The 18773-nt window shown below is 43.3% G+C and overlaps 1 protein-coding gene across 2 annotated transcripts in view; it reads left to right on the forward strand.

Annotated features, from left to right (window-relative positions):
• The window catches only part of PPP2R5C (protein phosphatase 2 regulatory subunit B'gamma), a 326481-nt gene that overhangs the window by 133673 nt on the left and 174035 nt on the right, over positions 1 to 18773 (forward strand). The window contains exons 1-2 of one of the 2 annotated variants that reach the window (XM_084630787.1): positions 3387 to 3582; positions 5339 to 5404. In XM_084630787.1, coding sequence (XP_084486913.1) covers positions 3556 to 3582; positions 5339 to 5404 — 93 coding nt within the window. In that variant the 5' untranslated portion in view covers positions 3387 to 3555. Of the gene's footprint in view, positions 1 to 3386; positions 3583 to 5338; positions 5405 to 18773 lie in introns of those variants that run through there. The other variant, XM_084630786.1, reaches the window with a different exon arrangement.

Here is an 18773-nt window from a genome sequence, read left to right on the forward strand (position 1 = left end):
AACCTTTACAGCACAGCAGACCATGTCAGCAGGACAGAGCCTTACTCAAGAGAATGGATATAAATAGAATTCAGTGGGAGTTGGTACCCAGATACAAGTCTAAAGGATACTCCCAAAGATTTGTAAAGAGGTAGAAAATCCATGCTGTTCGAGAAGCTTTCCCAAAAGTGTGAGATCTTTTTTGGCAAAGTAGGATGATAATTCTTTGCAGTGTGTGGTGCTGGGTTTTATTGTGGGCTGTAGGTACTCAGGATTGATAAAGTGGTTTAGCACACTTAATCACTTCTTAAGGGCAGGATTTGGCAACTTCAACTGAGACAAAGGCTTGGAGAAATTCTTTGTTCAATGTATCTGTTTCAGCCTTTATTTTCTAATATTGGTGCTTGAGTTTTTGACTCTCTCTTCATCTGGCACAGGGTGATAGAAATCCAAGGGTATCTGTGTGGATAACAGGAGGGAATGGTCTGTTTCGGGGCCACTGTGTTGATAGTTGAGGCTAGCATACAATGATAAATATTCACCAGATCCTCTACTCTTTGTCCTGTGGGTGGAGTGCTGCTATCTTTTTGCATGCACTCTTGCATCAGTTTAACACCACACCTTTATTTAAACCAGTGTAACTTCTGGGGATGGACAAACCCTAAGAAGAGGGATTTTTTTTTAAATAAAGGAATGCCCAATAAAGATGAGCAGAACTAGATGAATAAACGTATTTCCTTCAGTGGTATACTGGACATTCTGGTCCAATATCAACCCATTCTTAAACAATTTCAGTGGTTTATAACAGCTAGATATTTTGATGCTTTAAATGTTTTGCAAGTTTAAACTGTTCAGTCCATATAGTCTAAAAAAATATTGGTTGTGGTGTTTAGGAAGCATTCAGAAGGCAGACTGGAGAGAAGGCACAACAGTTAACTGCAGCAACTGCCAATTCAGTAATCTGTTCTGGCTTCCAGACACATCTAGTTTATACTGCGCATGCTCAGACATTAACACACCTATACTAGTATAGTCATATTCATATTAACATTATATCACCTTTTTTGCGTAGTCACTCCCATACTGATAACACAATACTTGTGATTTAATAATACAATTTAATGTTATGGTGAATATATAAATCACTTGTTTGATTAGAAAAGGAGTACTTGTGACACCTTAGAGACTAACCAATTTATTTGAGCATGAGCTTTCGTAAGCTACAGCTCACTTCACGAAAGCTCATGCTCAAATAAATTTGTTAGTCTCTAAGGTGCCACAAGTACTCCTTTTCTTTTTGCGAAGACAGACTAACACGGCTGTTACTCTGAAACTTGTTTGATTAGGACGTCACTAGAACAGATAGAATTGTGTCATTTATCAACCACCTCAGCACACTGATTATTGCATATACTATACCAGATCTGGAAAAATCCAGTCATTTAACTGTTACTGTTGACTGAGATGCTTTCCATAACAAGTGGGATAAAAGGGAATATGAGACTTTTCATAAAGTAAAAGTTTCTAGCTTGGTGGTCACAAAGATAACCTTCCAAATTTTAGCAGATGCAGTGCCATCTTTCTGAAATTGCACTCTACAAAATGTGAAATAGCTCACTATTAGGAATCCCAGCGACTCAAACTGAGGTCTGACTCTGAGCTTCTCACCAGTGTTGCCTGTGGTACTCACTGTTTGGGAGTGGGAAAGGGCCTTTTTACATTTCATACTGGCCTCTGGCTCCTAAGCATCTAGTAAATTTTACCAACCCTTTATAGCAGTGCTATAGTTACAGATGAATAAGCACTTTCATTCCTAGTATTCAGACATTTAATGTTCTGACATTACCCCGTGGGTTAAATTTTCTTCTGCTTTTTCTTAGCTGAAAGGTAATTTTGGGCCAAAAGGACCCAAATTTGACAAAATTCTATTTGGATGCTTTTAACATCTATCTTTCCCGTCCATCCACACAGCTGAAACTCTTGTCCAGGCTTTCTTCTTGCATCTTGACTATTGCAACAGCTGACCTTGACAAATGTTTTCTTATTCTGCTCATATCCATTCAGTATTCTGCTGCAAAAATCCTTTTCTTAGCCCTGCCCATCTTTGCCTTCCTCTTCTCTTCCCTACTTGTTAGATTCTCAAACACACCCCTTGGTACTTTCTCCCATGCTGCCCCAAGAGTGGGAGGAGGTTTCCATAAACGTTCGCAAAGCTAACACATAATCCTCCTTTAACACTGTCCTTCAAACTCTTTTTCTATAAGGCCTACAAAAAAAAAATCGACAACTAGACTAGTGTGCTGAGACCACTACATATCAGGCTGACCAATATGGTTCATTGTTTTCTTGTACTCCCTGTCTGTGATGGTTGTCTCTTGTTTTATGCCTAAATTGTAAGCTCCTTGGGGCAGGAATCATCTTTTTGTTTTGTAGTTTTACAGAAAATCACACAATTAAGTCTGGTCCTTGAGCAGGACTCCTAGGCACTACAGTAATACAAATAATAATGTTAAGATAAGCATGAAAGAGAAAAGATGTTAATTTGTTCAGGGTTGTTCTGATGCTTTTTTATATTTGGCCTGGATGGATTAAAAAGTAGCTCCTGTTTTCAAATTATAACCTTTGCAGGGAGGTGGGCCTAGTGGAATAATGCATGTTTCCCTAAACTAGAAAACTTCACTGAAAGAAAAAGGATGATAAATTTAAAATAGCGGGATGCCCATGCAGAGTGCACCTCCATCAGTTACTTGTGATTCCATGCTGGGGTAGCTAAACCCAAGAGATGCTGTGCATCTGCAGCCTTCTATTGCGATCAATAGAGGAGCGGGTCTCAGACCGACTTCTGCAGAAGTCCAGATACACGCCAGGAAAAGCTGAGCCCATGCACCACCCAGGGTAACCCTCCTGTGAGCAGCTCAGTCCTCATCCTCAGCGGCGGCAAAGCCCATCTCCGTGGTGAGGCCCTGACGCTGCATGAGCCCGTGGGCCAGGGCTGCTGCCTCCGGCCCACGGGCATTATGTGAGCTCAAGAGACAGCTCCAGCCGGGCAGTGCCTGCGCCCCGCGGAGGCGGCTCTGCTGGGGGTGGGAGGCAGAGCTGGCTTAGTCCAGAGTGGGCGGCTCTACGCCCAGCCTAGCTGAGCCGGGGAAGCGACTCTGCTCCGAGTCTTGGAAGGGGGGAGAGCGGCTCTGCCCGGGCCCGTCCGAACGGCGGGGGGGGTGCGGCTCTAGCGCCGGGGCGCGAGACCCCAGGGAGGAGGCTGGCGGGGCGGGGCGGGGCGGGGAGGGGAGGCACTGCCAACTCCCCCGGCCGCCGCTGTGCGCGGGGATGGAGACAGCCCCGCCCCCTGGCTCACAGAGGGGAGGAGGGGGAACGTTGAGCCCACGTGACGGGGGACAGCCAATGGCGAAGCGGCGTCCCGGCTCGGCCGGGCGGAGGCAAGGCCGCCGCCGCTGCCGGGAGCTGGAGAAGGGGAAGAGCCTGAGTGGGGCGGGGGAGTCGCTGCGAGGACGCCGAGCGGGGACCCCAGGAGGCTGCGCCGCGCGCCGCGCCGCCCCGGCGCCCAACCGACCGGCCATGCCGAATAAAAACAAGAAGGAGAAGGTGAGTCAGCCCGGCCGGGGGCGCCGAAGGCCCAGGCAGCTCCTGGCGGGGCGGGCCGGGCCGGGCCGGGCCGGGGGAGCAGGCCCCTGCGGGAGAGGGGCCCGGGGGCAGAGCCGCTGCGGGGTGGCGAGCTCCGGGCGGGGGAGCTGGGCAGGGTCGGGCTGTGACGGGAGGAGGGGGGCAAGCGCTGAGGCGGGGCCGGTCGGTCCGCGCGGAGGCTGCTGAGGCGCTCCGGGGTGCTCCCCGTCGGAGGGGGTGGGGGGCGGGAGCCGAGGAGGGGGCTCTCCCTGCGGTGGGCCTAGCCCCGGCGACGCTGCGTCTTCTCGCCCAATTTGTGGGGCCCGATTCGCTCCCATCCGACCCCAGGGAGGGGGAGTTCGCGGTTCAGCAGCGCCAGAGAGATCCAGGGGTTCGCGGCGGAGAGGCAGAGGGGATTTATCGGGGGCGTGAAGGGGTAATTGCTCGGGTACGGGAGTAGTAGGGGGTGGCTACTGTATCGGGTGTATGTAGGAGGAGTGAGTTGTTAGAATAGAGCCCTTAATTTGGGGCAAGGTGGGTAGCTCTACTTTGTGTGGGAGGGAGTATTTTTAAAGGGGGGCAGGTCTCTGGGGAAGCTATTTTTAAGGTTTGGCATCTTCGCAGTTTCTTGGGTAGCTTTATTACTGTAGGTTTCAGAGTAGCAGCCGTGTTAGTCTGTATTCGCGAAAAGAAAGGGAGTACTTGTGGCACCTTAGAGACGAACCAATTTATTTGAGCATGAGCTTTCGTGAGCTACAGCTCACTGCATCGGATGCATCGAAGTCCACTGCGGGTTTTGCTATTGTTCATTTTACACGGAGGGTGATCAGATACTAAGATTAAGGCCATGTACAGGTAGAAAACCCTTAAAGGGAGTTAGTGTTAAAGCCAGGAGTCAGAGTAGCAGCTGTGTTAGTCTGTATCATCAAAAAGAAAAGGAGTACTTGTGGCACCTTAGAGACTAACACATTTATTTGAACGAAAGCGTATGCTCATATAAATGTATTAGTCTCTAAGGTGCCACAAATACTCCTTTTCTTAAAGCCAGGAGTGGAATCCAGAGCTTCTGACTTCCATTCTGTGCCTGTTCCACTAGATAGCTTCCTCTAGTCCTTTGATTTCAGGCAGTCTTTTAGCATTTCCCCATCAGTTTAAAATCAGTTGCTCATGGATTTGTCTGTGTCTTATGAATGTGTTATGTGTTAAAATAAAGATGGCCCACTACTCCAAAAAAGTTTTAGACTATGTTAATGTTTGTATTGCTTTCGTTTCCTTTATCCTGTAGTGAGAGAAATAGGGGCTGGATGTAGTCTAAGTGCAGAATTTGAAGTGAGGAGAAACTCTTGGGTTACAGACCTAGCTTTAACACTGGATTTTTAGCCTCTGTTGCTGCTCCACAGATGCAAACACCTATATAGACATGGTAGATCAGTGTAAACTGTGACTTGCACTGGAACAGCTTACCCGGTTTTCAAAGCTACACTAGGAGCTAAAAACCCAGGGTAGACGAATGCTGATTCTCTGTTGCCTTGTGCATACCATTTGCACTCTTTGCCTCTGTTTCATTAGATATAATAAATGAAGATTCATTGATGTAAATTACTTATTGGTATGTTTTGGAGAATAATGATGTTTCTAAAGCATTTTGAAGATGAAAAGTGTTAAGTATTTGTGGAATTTCTGATACTGAAATTTTAATAGTATAATAGTTAAATTTATAAATCTCTTTAATTTTCAGGAACCTCCAAAATTGGGCAAAAGTGGAAAAAGTGGTAAAGATGGACAAGATAACCAAGAACATGAGGTAATTATTGCTATAGCATATAGTCGTCTTTGTGAGAATATTTGGGAAGACTTTTCTAGAGTATTTATAATCTTTCCCACATTGATATAACTTAGAGATGGCAGAGGCTTGTTTTTTTTGGAAACCATTAGAACTCCTTTGACAGGAAAGATGTTTTACAAAGTTGCATACGACTTTTGGAAAGTGCCTTCAAGGGAATTATTCAAAATAAAATAAACTATGGTTGGTCCTTGATGACTTGCTTTCTTCTCCCAACAGCTCCTCTTTTTCCTCCACTGACGACCTCTGTCTGTCAGCTACTGTAGGCATGTATCTTTTACTCCTGGGGGAATTCTGTGCTCAAGGTTTAAGCCCCCCCCCGCAGATCTCCCTGCAGAAAAATGACTTTCTGATGTGGAAGCATAGGGAAGCACCCCTCCCCAAAAGTACAGGCATGTCGTTTTGGGTGCCTGGAGCAGCCAGTGGGGAGAGAGATCATTGTGGGGGCGGGGAAGCGGTGTGGGCCAGGGATGCCCCAGCCAGTGGCTTCTACCGTGCGCTGGGCTCAGCTACTAGTCCTGACTGAGTTGGGGTGAGGGAGGACGGGACTTGCTCGGGTCAGAACTACCCGCTGAAAACTACCTGGCCACAGGAAGCTCTGCATACATCCACACCTTGCTTCCTGCTCCCCTGTCTGCTGAAGCCCCACCCCCCTGCATCCGGAATCTCCTCGAACGTGTCCCTCTGGACCAGGACAGCCCCCCACACTAGAACTCCCATCCTGAAGAGACCCACCCCTTCTGCACCTGGACCACCTTGTTGACCCCAGCCTACTGAGTCTCAGCCAGCTGCACCCAGACCTCCATTCCCCTAGCATCCAGGCCCCCTGCACCCAGACCTCCCAGGCCAAGCCCTATTCCCTCACACACCCAGACCCTCCCTGCTGAGCCCCTTCACCTGAACCCCCCTGTAGAGTCCCATTTCCTCTTTGCCTGGAACCACCCAACGAGCCCTTGTGCATCCAAATCCCCACTGCACCTGGACCCCCCCCACTGAGATTGCCCCACCCAGAACCCTCTCATCCCACACAGAGCCCCTCCCCACTTGGATCCTGCTGGGCTGAGCCTGCCTGCCCATACGTGGTGCGAAAGGGCAAGGCTCCAGGGTGTTTCTGGGGCAGGTCCAACCCTTGTGCCATGTCAGAGTCGGGTGCAGCCTCACAGCTGAATCCAAGTTGGTGGGGGGGCGGGGATGCGGTGGCATCTAAGGGTGATTTCCCAGCTCTGTGCAGCTGTTGGCCTGTGCTCTCCAGTGCCATGCTGGAGCCTCCATGTTTATTTATTGACAAATAACATTTGCAGAATTAAAATCCTTGTGTGTAGAATTTTTTTTTTGGCACAGAATTCCCTCAGGAGTAATCTTTCCTTCCTCTAACCCTTTCGTCAGGTAAAGGGCCTGTCTTTTTCTTTTAAGGTGCCCCAGTTTTTCCGCTGTTACGTTGTCTTCTCTCTGCTGCCAATAGCTCTTCTTTCATGAACTGATTGTTACTCCATCTCTTTCAAGTGGCAGTGGCCTCTTCCAAGCTGTCAAGCGATCCTAGACTTGTGTAACAGTCTTGTTCATTGGCTGCTACTTTTTTCTCTTACGACTTTTTCTATGGGAGGGATTGCTAGTACTTTGGGAGGTAGAATTAGAATTCAAAATGACCTTGATAAATTGAAAAATTGTTCTGAAATAAACAAGATGAAATTCATTAAGTGAAAAGTAGAAGAAAAAGATCAAATGCACAACTTGAAATGGGGAATAACTGAGTAGGTGATGGTAACACTGAAAAGGATCAGGGAGTATAATAGATCACAAATTGAATATCAGTTGTACAATCTGATACAGTTGCTAAAAAGGCTAATATCATTCTGGGTATATTAACAGGAGTGTTGTATAATACAAGGGAGATAATTGTCCTGATCTGCTCAACACTGGAGAAGTCTCAATTTGATTTGTGTCCAGTTCTGGATGCCACACTTCAAGAAAGACATGGACAATTTGGCGAGAGTCCAGAGAAGAGCAACAAAAATGATAAAATGTTCAGAAAACCTGACCTATGAGAAAAGGATTGAGAAGGGACCTGATAAGTCTTCTAAACTGTTAAGGGCTGTTATAAAGAGGACAGTGATCAGTTGCTCTCCAGGTGCACTGAAATTAGAACAAGAAACAATGGGCTTAATTTGCAACAAGGGCAGTTTAGGTTAGATATTAGGAAAAATTGTCTCAGCCCTGGTCTACACTGCGGGGGGTCGACCTAAGCTATGCTGACTTCAGCTACTCGAATAGTCGACCGCTGCTGCTCCCCCGCCAACGCCGCTTCCGCCTCTCGCAAGCTAAAGTTCCAGAGTCGATTGGGAGCGTATTCAGGGATTGATTTATCGCGTCTAGACGAGACACAATAAATCGATCCCCGATAGATCGATCCGGCAGGTAGTGAAGACCTGCCCTAACTGTAAGGATAGTTAAGAACTGGAATAGGCTTCCAACTGAGATTTTGGAATTCCCGTCGCTGGAGGTTTTTAAAACAGGTTAGGCAAACACCTGTCAGGTATGTTCTAGGTATATGTGGTGCTTCCTCAACATACAGGGGTGTACTAGATGATCTCTGGAGGACTCCTTCTGCCTTACATTTCTATAATTTTTAAAACCATACACTGAATTGTTCCACTTCTGACTGACAATTCTGCTGTTATTGCTTTTGTTCCTCTCTTGCTGCTTCACTTTTACCTTTGTCAATCAGCTAGATGTGATGGCTTCAAATGGGTCAATTAAATTGCTACTCATTCTCTGTCCCACACTTCCTAGAGACCTAGCATTACATAGAATCTTTCCATTTGGAAATTTCAAACTCTGTTTGAATAGGTTTTGAAATTCCCTAAAATGTGTCAATGCCAGTCTGAAAAACTGCTTCACTGAAAAGCTCATGCACTTCTATAGTCCTGTTTGTAAATGTCTTAATTCAAACGTTTGTTTCTCTGCTGTATAAAAAGAATATTTTTGCCCTCCTTTCATTCCCAACCAAGAATTATGACACACAGGAAGAGTATGTATTTTTATTTTTACCTTGGGAAGCAAATATATTTCTTGTGAGCTTCACTGGGTTTTCATTTTTTTGTCATGAGCAGAAAGGCACTATAAGATACATATTATCAGGGTCAGTTTATTTATAGCTAACCACTGAGTAATCTAGTCATAATGTGCTTGTTAATGAATTCATGTTGAGTTGTGATTTGAAGTTTGGTGAAGGGAAATAATACTTCAGCTATTAGAGTGAAGCCTTCATCAATATGAGATCAAATCTATAGCAGATTATGCAAGCCAATGAATACCCTGAATCCCTTGTAAATTGGTTTGACCACTGTATCTTTAACTTAATACCATATAATTGAAGAACTGTTACCTTTTCATTGGGGTTGCAATTTATAAGCAATTATAAAACCTATCTTTGTCATAAGTGTTGTCTTAATATTAAATTTCTGTGCTGGTTTAGCTTAGTTATACTTACTGTGGGGGTTTCAGGATACTTGTAAGTGACAACTGTTGCTGAGGATAACGCTAGTGCACTGTTTCATTTTTTCTAATTTGGTACCTTTTGCTATGGACAAACTATGGAAATGAAAGTTCTCAATATTAAATAAGGGATGAGGCATTTCAAATAGTGGATGGAAATGTAATTTTCTTTCATGATTTCTTACTGTATTTGCTAATTTATTTGATCTGGATTACTTTTAAATTTAAAAAAAAGAAAGTTACCTGGCAGGTGAATTTTTCGGGGAAGAGCATGCTACAGCTCTTGTGTGTTACCTCCTGGTGGCACCTATTGTGAAGTATTATGTGAAGGAGCAGCACAGGCACAATCCTATGTTGCTGAAAATTCTTTGTGGTGAAAGAGGGAGAATAGGATGGGGAAGGGACTGTGACAAGGATGTGGCCTGAACATAGGATGTGCTTAGCATCTTCAGTCTACAAGGTAAAGCCACAAGAAAAATCTTGAAAACCCGAACACTTACTTGACCTTTATTGACAGAATATTTGTACATCTTGTAATATGAGAGGATAGTGTTGCAGATTTAACATTTTAAGGCAAATAACTAACCAAGATATATACTAATTTGCTGTATGCATGCTTAGAAAGGAATCTGTCAACATATCAAAGACTTGGTTGTTTCATGAGGTTATATTGATTTGTAGTAAGAGGTATACAACTTATGTGCTGAATTTCCCCCAAAAATAGACTTTTTGGAGGAGATTTTTCATGTAGGTTATCCTAGAATTTAACATAAAAGGAGTGTTTCTGTGAAGTACAACCCTTATTTCAGTATCTACCTCTGGCTAATAGATGTTTGAGATAAATAGATATTTAAATCCTTCTCTAGACCACCAACAGATTTAGAAATGCACTGACATATGTTGTTTTTTCAAGTGAATTTAATGCATGTGAAAAATGCCAGATTGCAGGGACTAGAGACTGTCCTCTGTTCAAAGAACAGGGACAACACAAGTAGCAATGGTCCACAAATATTTTATTTATAGGTGTTTCTGTAGTGCTTATCTGAACATGTGATTTGGACTTTTATAGCATTTTTTTCATCGTGGATCTCAAAGTGATTTATGAAAATGAGTAAGCATTATCCCCGTCGTACAGTTTAGAAAACTTAGGCATGGAGGGCCAGAGAAGCAACTTTCCTAAGGTTGTGCAGAAAATGCTATCTGAAATGGCTATTACAACAACCTAGATCTCTAGTGTGTTAACTTTATGTCTAATCCACAACAACCGTGCCTCTCAAATGTACTTCAACCCTGACATAGGGCCCTTTTAGAAATACCAGGAATAGTCTAGTCTCTGGTTTTGTTGGTCACAGATGGATTGTGATCTTGATTTCTAAGGGCTTGTCTACACTTGAAATGCTGCAGCTCTTTGGTGTAGACACTGCCTACACCTGTGGGAGGGGCAGTCCACCTTCCTGAGAGGCTGTAACTAGGTCAACAAATGAATTCTTCTGTCAGCCTAGTGCTGTCTATGCAGGGGGTTAGGTTGGCTTAACTGTGTCACTCAGGGGGTGTGGATTTTTCACACCCCTGAGCGACGTAGCTGAGTTGACCTAACTTTTTAGTGTAGATCAGGCCTAAGCTTTGAAGGATTGGAGTGTTGTATTTGACATCTTTTCTCCCATGTGTTTTTCAAGTGTCTGAGTTAAATGTGTTAACAAAAAAAGCAAATACTTTAAACAGCCTGAATAAAAATCACTTTCCTCACTTTTAGGGTAGATCCAAAAGCTCATTTATCCACAAGCTTTGAGTTAAGAATACATCATCATAGATTTGGGATGGGGATGATTAATTCTGAATCTGTATGTAACAACTACATTTCAAAAATGAGGATTGGGCATCAGGACATCAAAACCTGTCAAGTGATTCAGACTAACTCATATCAATAACCGTTGGGAGACTGGGGTATTTTACAGTTAAAATGTCACCGACATTAAAAACTTCTATTTTGCAATACCAGTTCTTTAAATAAAAGGGAAAATATGATTGTTTCCACCTGAATGTTGTGTTGCATACAAAAAACATACTAGAAGAAAATTGTTACGCTTGGAAAGTAAAGCACTCAGAAGTTAGGAAATACCTGAATTAAGGTTGTCTTGCTACCTTAATTTGGCTCTCTTGTGCATATGCATTATTTTAATCTTTTAATTACATGTTCACATGATATTTTTTCCCCCCAAACCCCTGCCTCATTCAGTATATAGTATGAATGGTGCTCAGAGTGGGTAACTATTTAATCACAATTAAATTAATCACAGAGACTTGGTGGGATAGTTCACGTGACTGGAATGTTGGTATAAAAGGGTACAACTTGTTCAGGCAGGGAAAAAAGGGAGGAGTTATTGCCTTGTATAGCAAAGATAAAAGTGGGAGGCAGACGTGTTGACAGTCTCTGGGTAAGGATAAAATGGGTAAAAAAACAAGGGTGATGTTACAGTAGGGGTCTACTGCAGCTCACCTAACCAGGAAGAAGAGGGGTGTGACACTCTGTACCTCAAAGTAGCACCCTGGAACCCCAGTATTCATTACTGTGATATTATGATATGTTTTGTACAAAGTATGCCTTGTGAGGTATCATTTTAAGTCTTGATATGTTGAACATTAATATCCTGTTTGATTGTATATGGTATCATTATATGTGAAATTATGAAACATTGCCAGCCAACATTTCAGTTGCAACAAAGGACCAGCCACAAATGTGCTGTTGGCCCATTAAAGAGACAGCATGTTTTGAATGGAGACTGCTTGCTCAATGGGGCCTGCCTGATCCCCATATCACAGCAAAGATTTTTCTATCAAGCTGGAAGAAAATATAAAAGAGATAAAGTGACCTCGTCACTTGGCTTCTTTCTCCTCATCTCAGTACTTGGAGGGACATCTGGAAGACACAGACTTTGAACTGGGGATGGGTGGTTGCAAACTGGAAGGTAATCCCAGCCTGTGTATTAAGGATGCTTGTACTGTTTGTCAGGGTCAGAAAAGCTGTATGATTCAACTCTTGCTTAGACTAAAACTTTACGATTTAGAAAGCATGTTTGCTTTTTATTTTTTTAAGGTAACTACCTCTGACCATAATGCATTACTTATCACTTAAAACCTATTTTTCTGTAGTTAATAAATCTGTTTGTTTTATGTTTCACCTAAAACAGTGTTTTGGTTAAAGTGCTTGGGAAATGTCAGCTCAGTTTACAAAGGCTAGTGGTGTGTCCATTCCACACTGAGGGAGTGGCAAACTATTTAATGAACTTGCACTGCCGGGGGGCCTTGAGCAGTGTAAGATGGTACAGTCCTGGGGTATAGGGCTGGAGCTGGTGGGAATTGGATGGAGCCTTTCTGTTGATGGTTCGTGAGTGACTAGGAGATCATTCATGTAACTCAGTTGGGTGTGTCCCTGCCTGTGGATGTCTGTGTAACCTGTAAAAAAACAAAAACAAAACTCCAAACAAGGAGTCTGGTGGCACCTTAAAGACTAACATTTATTTGGGCATAAGCTTTCGTGGGTAAAAAACCACTTTTGAAAAAGAGTTGGTGGGATCAGGGGGCAGGGCTGGCCTTCAGGGGTCGGCCACCCAGGCAACTGCACAGGGGCCCGCCGGGGTCAAGAAGATGCAGAAAGAAGCTGGTGTAGAGTCGGAAACTGCTCCTGGCTGGCATGGGTGGTGGTGGGTGTATGCCCAGATGTGTCCCTGCTTCCTCCTGGTGGAGGAACATGGGGGAAGGAGGGAAGACAAGCAGTGACACACAGCTACTGCTCACTCCCCTCCTTATAATGTTCCTCTGCACCCCCTCCCTCCCCGGGGACTGTGAGGTTGGGGGAGAAATACCAAACGCTCCATGCATTCAGGTCACTTTCCCACCTGGGCTGTGCTGTGAGGCAAGCATCAGGAGCTGCTGCTGCTCCTGCCCTCCCCTTATACAGCCCAGACAGGGAAAGTGACCTGGATGCAGGGAGCCTTGATGTTGCTCCTTGCCCTTCCCTGTCCCAGCCCTCTAGGGATGTGCAGAGGAGCAGTGTTCTGCGGGGGAGAGAGCAGCAGTGCCATCTTCTCTGTGCATCTAGGTCAGTTTCCGCATGTGGGCTCAGGAGGGAAGTGCAGGGGTAGGGAGCCCATGGGGGTTTGGGGCAATGTGGGGGGCTGTGCCCAAGGGGGCCAGATTAACCAAAATACAAGTTAGCCCAGGATGCCATTTTCCCTAAGGCCAGTTTTGGGATGCTCAGAGTCCAGGTTGCACCCTGGAGACCCTGTCATAGTGAGTGAGGTTTTTTTTAAACAACTAACAAAATCGTCCAAAGAACAGGACTTGGTGGTGGACTTCAGCTACCTAAACTTCTGTTTGGAAAATAATAGAACAGGGTACAGATTATCCAACGAGTTTTTGGAATGCATTGGAGACCACTTTTTATTACAGAACATAGAGTGAATAGGGGAGAGGGTGTTCTAGATTTTATTCTGGTAAATAGGAAGGAACTGGTTGAGAATTTGAAGGTGGAAAACAGTTTGGGTGAAAGTGATCATGAAGTGATAGTTCATGATTCTAAGGAATGTTAGGAAGGAAAACAGCAGAATAAAAACAACGGACTTCAAGGAGGCAGACCAGCAAACTCAGAGAACTGATAGGTAAAGTCCTGTGGAAGCAAGTCTAAGGGGGAAAAAAAGAGTTTAGAGGGGTTGGTAGGTTTTTTTAAAGAGACATAGTTAAGGGCACAAGAGAAAACTATGCAAAGGTGTAGGAAAGACAGGAAGTATGGTAAGAGACCATACTGGCTTAACCTGGAGATCTTCAATGACCTGAAACTCAGAGTCATATTACAAAGTGGAAAGTACACCAAATTACGAAGGATGAAAATACGTATAAAATAAAAAATACAAGTATGTAGGGGACAAAATTGTGCACCTTGGCCTTTCTAATGTGATTAAACGGGATAGGGACATAAAAGGTATCAAGAAAACATTTTACAGATACATTAGAAGCAAGAGGAAGACCAATGACAAAAGTAGGCCCATTATTCAATGAGACGGAAAAAACAATAACAGAAAACATCAATGACTGAAGTGTTAAATGCCTTTTTCTGTTTCAGTTTTCACCAAAATGGTTAGCAGAGATCGGATGATTAACAGTGAACATCAGTGTAAATGTTGTAGGATCTGAGGCGAAAATAGAGAGAGAACAAGTTAAGAGTTACTTAGGCTCTGTATACACTGTGTAACTTACAACAGCACAGCTGTGTTGCTGTAAGATCTCCTGTGCAGCTGCTCTTTGCCAGCAGGTGAGAGCGCTCCTGCTAGCAAAATAAAACCACCCCCAATGAACAGTGGTAGCTTTGCCGGTGGGAGAACATCTCCCGCTGACAAAGCGCTGTCCAAACCAGCGCATTTCATTAGTAAAACTTTTGTCAGTCGGGGGTGTTTTTTCATTGCCTTGACCGACAAAAGTGTTACCAAAATAAGTGCTGTGTAGACAAATCCTTAGAGAAGCAAGTTAAATGTCTTCAAGTTGGCAGGGCCTGACAAAATACATCCTAGAATACTTAAGGAACTGGCTGAAGAGATCTCAGCCATTAGTGTTTATCCTTGAGGACTTGTGCAGGACAGGAAGGAATGCAGGGACTGGAACTATCTTAATATTGTACCTGTCTATGAAAAGGGATATAAGGACAACCCATGGAATTATAGACCGTCAGCTTAACTTTGATACCCAGAAAGATAATGGAGCAAATAATCAGACAATCAATTTGTAAGCACCTAGAAGATGGTAAGTTAAGTAACAGTCAACATAGATTTGTCAAGAACAAATCATGTCAAACCAACCTAATAACCTTGGTTGACAGGGTAACAAGCCTTGTGCATGCTGGGGAAGGGGAAGCAGTAGATGTGGTACATCTCAGCTTTAGTAAGGCTTGTGGTACTGTCTCACATGATCTTCTCATAAGCAAAGCAGAGCAATATAGCATAGATGAACCTGCCCTAAAGTGGGTGCACATCTGATTTTAAAACCATACTCAGAGTAGTTATCCGAGGTTCACAATCAGTCTGGAAGGGCATATTGAGTGGGGTCCCACAGAGCTTTTTCTGCTTCTGGTTCTATTCAATATCTTCATAAATGATTTGGATAATGGCATGAAGAGTACACTAGTGGTTTGTGTGATACTAAGCTGGGAGGGATTGCAAGCATTTTGGAGGACAGGATTAGAATTCAAAATGATCTTGACAAACCGCAGAAATGGTCTGAAATAAATAGGATGGAATTCAGTAAGGACAAATGCACTGTACTACACTTAGGAAGGAATAATCAATTGCACAAATACAAATTGAGAAATGACTGCCTAGGAAAGAGTACTGCAGAAAAGATCTGGGGGTTACAGTGGATCACAAACTTACATTGTTGATTCATTTATACTGTTGCAAAAAAACCCGCAAAAAACAAACATCATTCTGGGATGTTAGCAGGACTATTGTAAGCAAGACATGAGAAATAATACTTCCAGTTTACTCAGCACTGATAAGGACTCAATTGGAATATTGTGTCCGGTTCTAGGCACCACACTTCAGGAAAGATGTGGACAAATTGGAGGAAGTCCAGAGGAGAGCAGCAAAAATGATTTAAGGTCTAGAAATCATGACCTATGAGGAAAGATTTGAGGAAAAACACACACCCCAAAACCAACAACCTGGGTTTGTTTAGTCTGTTGAAGAGAAAACTGGGTGGGTGGGGACATAAGTGTTTAAATATGTTAAAGGTTGTTCTAAAGAGGAGGGCGATAAATTTTCTCCTTAACCACTGAGGACAGGACAAGAAATAATGGGCTTACATTGCAGCAAGGGAGAGTTAGGATAGACAGTAGGAAAAACTTCCTAACTGTAAGGATAGTTAAGCACTGGAACAAATTACCTAGGGAGTTTGTGGAATCTCCATCATTAGAGGCTTTTAAGAACAGGTTGGACAAACACCTGTCAAGGATGGTCTAGGTCAGGGATCTCAAACTCAAATCACCATGAGGGCCACGTGCAGACTAGTACATTGGCCTGAGGGCCACATCACTGAAACCTTTTTGTACGATACAAAAATTTGAGACCCTTGGTCTAGATAACACTTAGTCATGCCTCAGTGCCGGGGACTAGATTGGATGTCTTATTGAGGTCCCATCCAGTCCTACATTTCTACAGTTTCTGTGATTTCTTATCATTTACGCATGGCTCTATGCATAATTTCATGCAAACCATCTGAACGCTTCAGTGAATACAGAATTATATATTTCTTCATGGGCTTTTCTATGGTGCTTCATTATTGCATTTGAGTGCTTTACAAACATTCATGAATTTACTTTCACAATACCCCTGTGATATATGTGGGTGGCATTATCCTTGTTTTATGGATGGGGAACTGAGGCACAGATTAAAGCCATTATTAAATTAGATTAAAGATTATCAGAAGTTTCCTCTAATTCTGGGTGCCCAATTTGAGAAGCCTAGAATCTGATTTTTCAGAGTGCTTTGTGTTTTATAGCACTTTATATGTCCAGACTATAGCTCCCATTGATATCAGTTGCAGCTGGTAAATCTGACCACAGGTGTCTCAGGTTGGGTACCTAGAGTACGAGGAATGCACGGTAGCTACCTTTGACCGGTTTGGTTTGTAATTTGAATAGCCTTGGCTAGCAGTTCTATAGCAGATTCAAGGATAGAGTTAAGTTCTCCAGGATTGCATTCAGCTGCCTTGACCATAAGACCGTACTTTCTCTTCTTGTTTTTCCCTGCTTGGTTTACCACACACCTTCCAACCTCAACAAATGAGGCAGGGATCCTACACACAAGTTGCTTTCACTACACAACCTTGATTCATCCCCAGAGTACTGTCCAGCCTATGTGCTTAATGAGTCAGAAGTCTTTTGGAAAAAGTAATGTGATCATGTAACTACTATATCATAATGTATACACACAGGCCAAATTTTGGAATTTGTTAACTTTTGAACACTTGACTTTGTCACCTTAACCTTCTTTTAATGTTGTTTATGTAATTTCTTAAGTTTTTTTTAAATACGTAGAAATTGTGTTTTCAGTTTTTGTCATGTGGAAGCGTATTGTTTGCTCACATGGGTTATCGGTAAGGTTTAGATCTTTAAATCCACAACACAGTCCTCTGCCTCTTGAGCTAATAGTCACTGGTAGTGGTAGAAGGCTCATTTCATCTATGGACTGGCTGCCACTTGAGGGGATGGAGACACGTACTTTGCCAGCAGATTTCACAGCGCTAATTGCTGTGCAGCAAAGAGATGCTGAGACTAAGGGATAATGGGTTCAGTTGTTCAGTTATAGGTTTTGTGGGGAGGATGCTGTTGTGGGTATAGTTTTCCCCCCACTTCTTGTTCCTCTCCACTTTTCATTCAGTTTTAGGTTGAATCCTCTTTCTCCTCTGTGCTGCCTTGTCGCCAGGAAGTGAGCATTGAGATACAGTAGAGACAATTTCCCTGCTCTCAGTTCTGTGCCCAGCACCACAGTGGCTGCTGGAGCAACAGCTGAAGGGAAGATCCTGCTCAGCTCCTGTAGCTTGAGGTTGGAGAGTTTTATTATTTATTTTTATTGCCATAGTGCCTAGAGATCCAGTCTTGGGCTAGGTGCTATACAGACATTGAACAAAGACTGTCTCTGCCCCAGAGAGTATATGGTCTAAATATAAGACAAGGACAACTGATATGCAAATGAGTACAGGGAAACAATGAGAGGACATTGGTCAGCATGATCCTATTCTCCTCTTTTTCCTGGAAGATTGAGAACTGGTAGGATGACAGAGATACCCCACAAGTGCAACCTGATAGGGAAAGTGGTCTTTATCTAGGCTACTTAAAACTCTGGTGTACCTTTATTTGCTTTGGTTTAATACTAATTTACTTCAAATGCCTGAGAAACATTAGGAGACATTTGTGTGTGGGTGGAGAAGTCTGAATATTTAACTCTGACACTTCAAACCCTGGGTGAGAGTTTGCATGATGCTCAATCCATATCTGACCTTTGATAGCAGAGCCAGAGGAAACCTGACTTTAATATTCCTGATATTTTTAATGTTAAGTGTAAGTGTGTGTGTGTGTGTGTGAGCCACACATACACACAGCTTGCTCGCTCGCTTATGGCTTCTTCATATATCTTAAACAAAAAAAGAACAAACCCATTTTTTTCCTTTGCAGGTCACCATTAACTGTTGCAGTAGCATAAAAGTATCCTGTTTGGATAGTTATTCTACAGTTTAATGCATTCACTGTAATCATGTCAGAACAATTTAATCTGTAATCATAATTATGCAAAATATATGTGTAGTTGCCTAATAGACTATTTTTTTGCATTGAATTTTCCCCCTGAAAAATTCAAAAATAATAATAATGCAATGGGCAGACATCTAAATATAGTAATTACTGTCAATATTAGGGCATATAAATTAAAATGTAGAAGCCTATTGCTGTATGCTTTACTTGCAATGCTATCTTTGGCTGATCACTTTGTTTTAAAAAAATATTCTGAGCTTTTTTCTAGCTGTTAAAACAGCAGGTATGGTATGTTGGGATTTTTTTTGCTCACCTTAAACATAAGATAACATAAAAACAGACATTCTGGGTCAGGCCAGTGGTCTAGCTAGCTCAGTATCCTGTCTTCCAACAATGGATGGTTCCAGATGCTTCAGAGGGACTGGACAGAGCAAAGCAATTTATCGAGTGATTGTCCCCTTTCGTCCAATCCCAACTTCTAGCAGTCAGCTGTTTAGGGACACCCAAGAATGGGGTTGCATCCATGACCATCTTGGCTAG

Source organism: Lepidochelys olivacea, assembly GCF_965140295.1.
Source record: "Lepidochelys olivacea isolate rLepOli2 genome assembly, chromosome: 6".
Taxonomy (NCBI): Eukaryota; Metazoa; Chordata; order Testudines; family Cheloniidae; genus Lepidochelys; species Lepidochelys olivacea.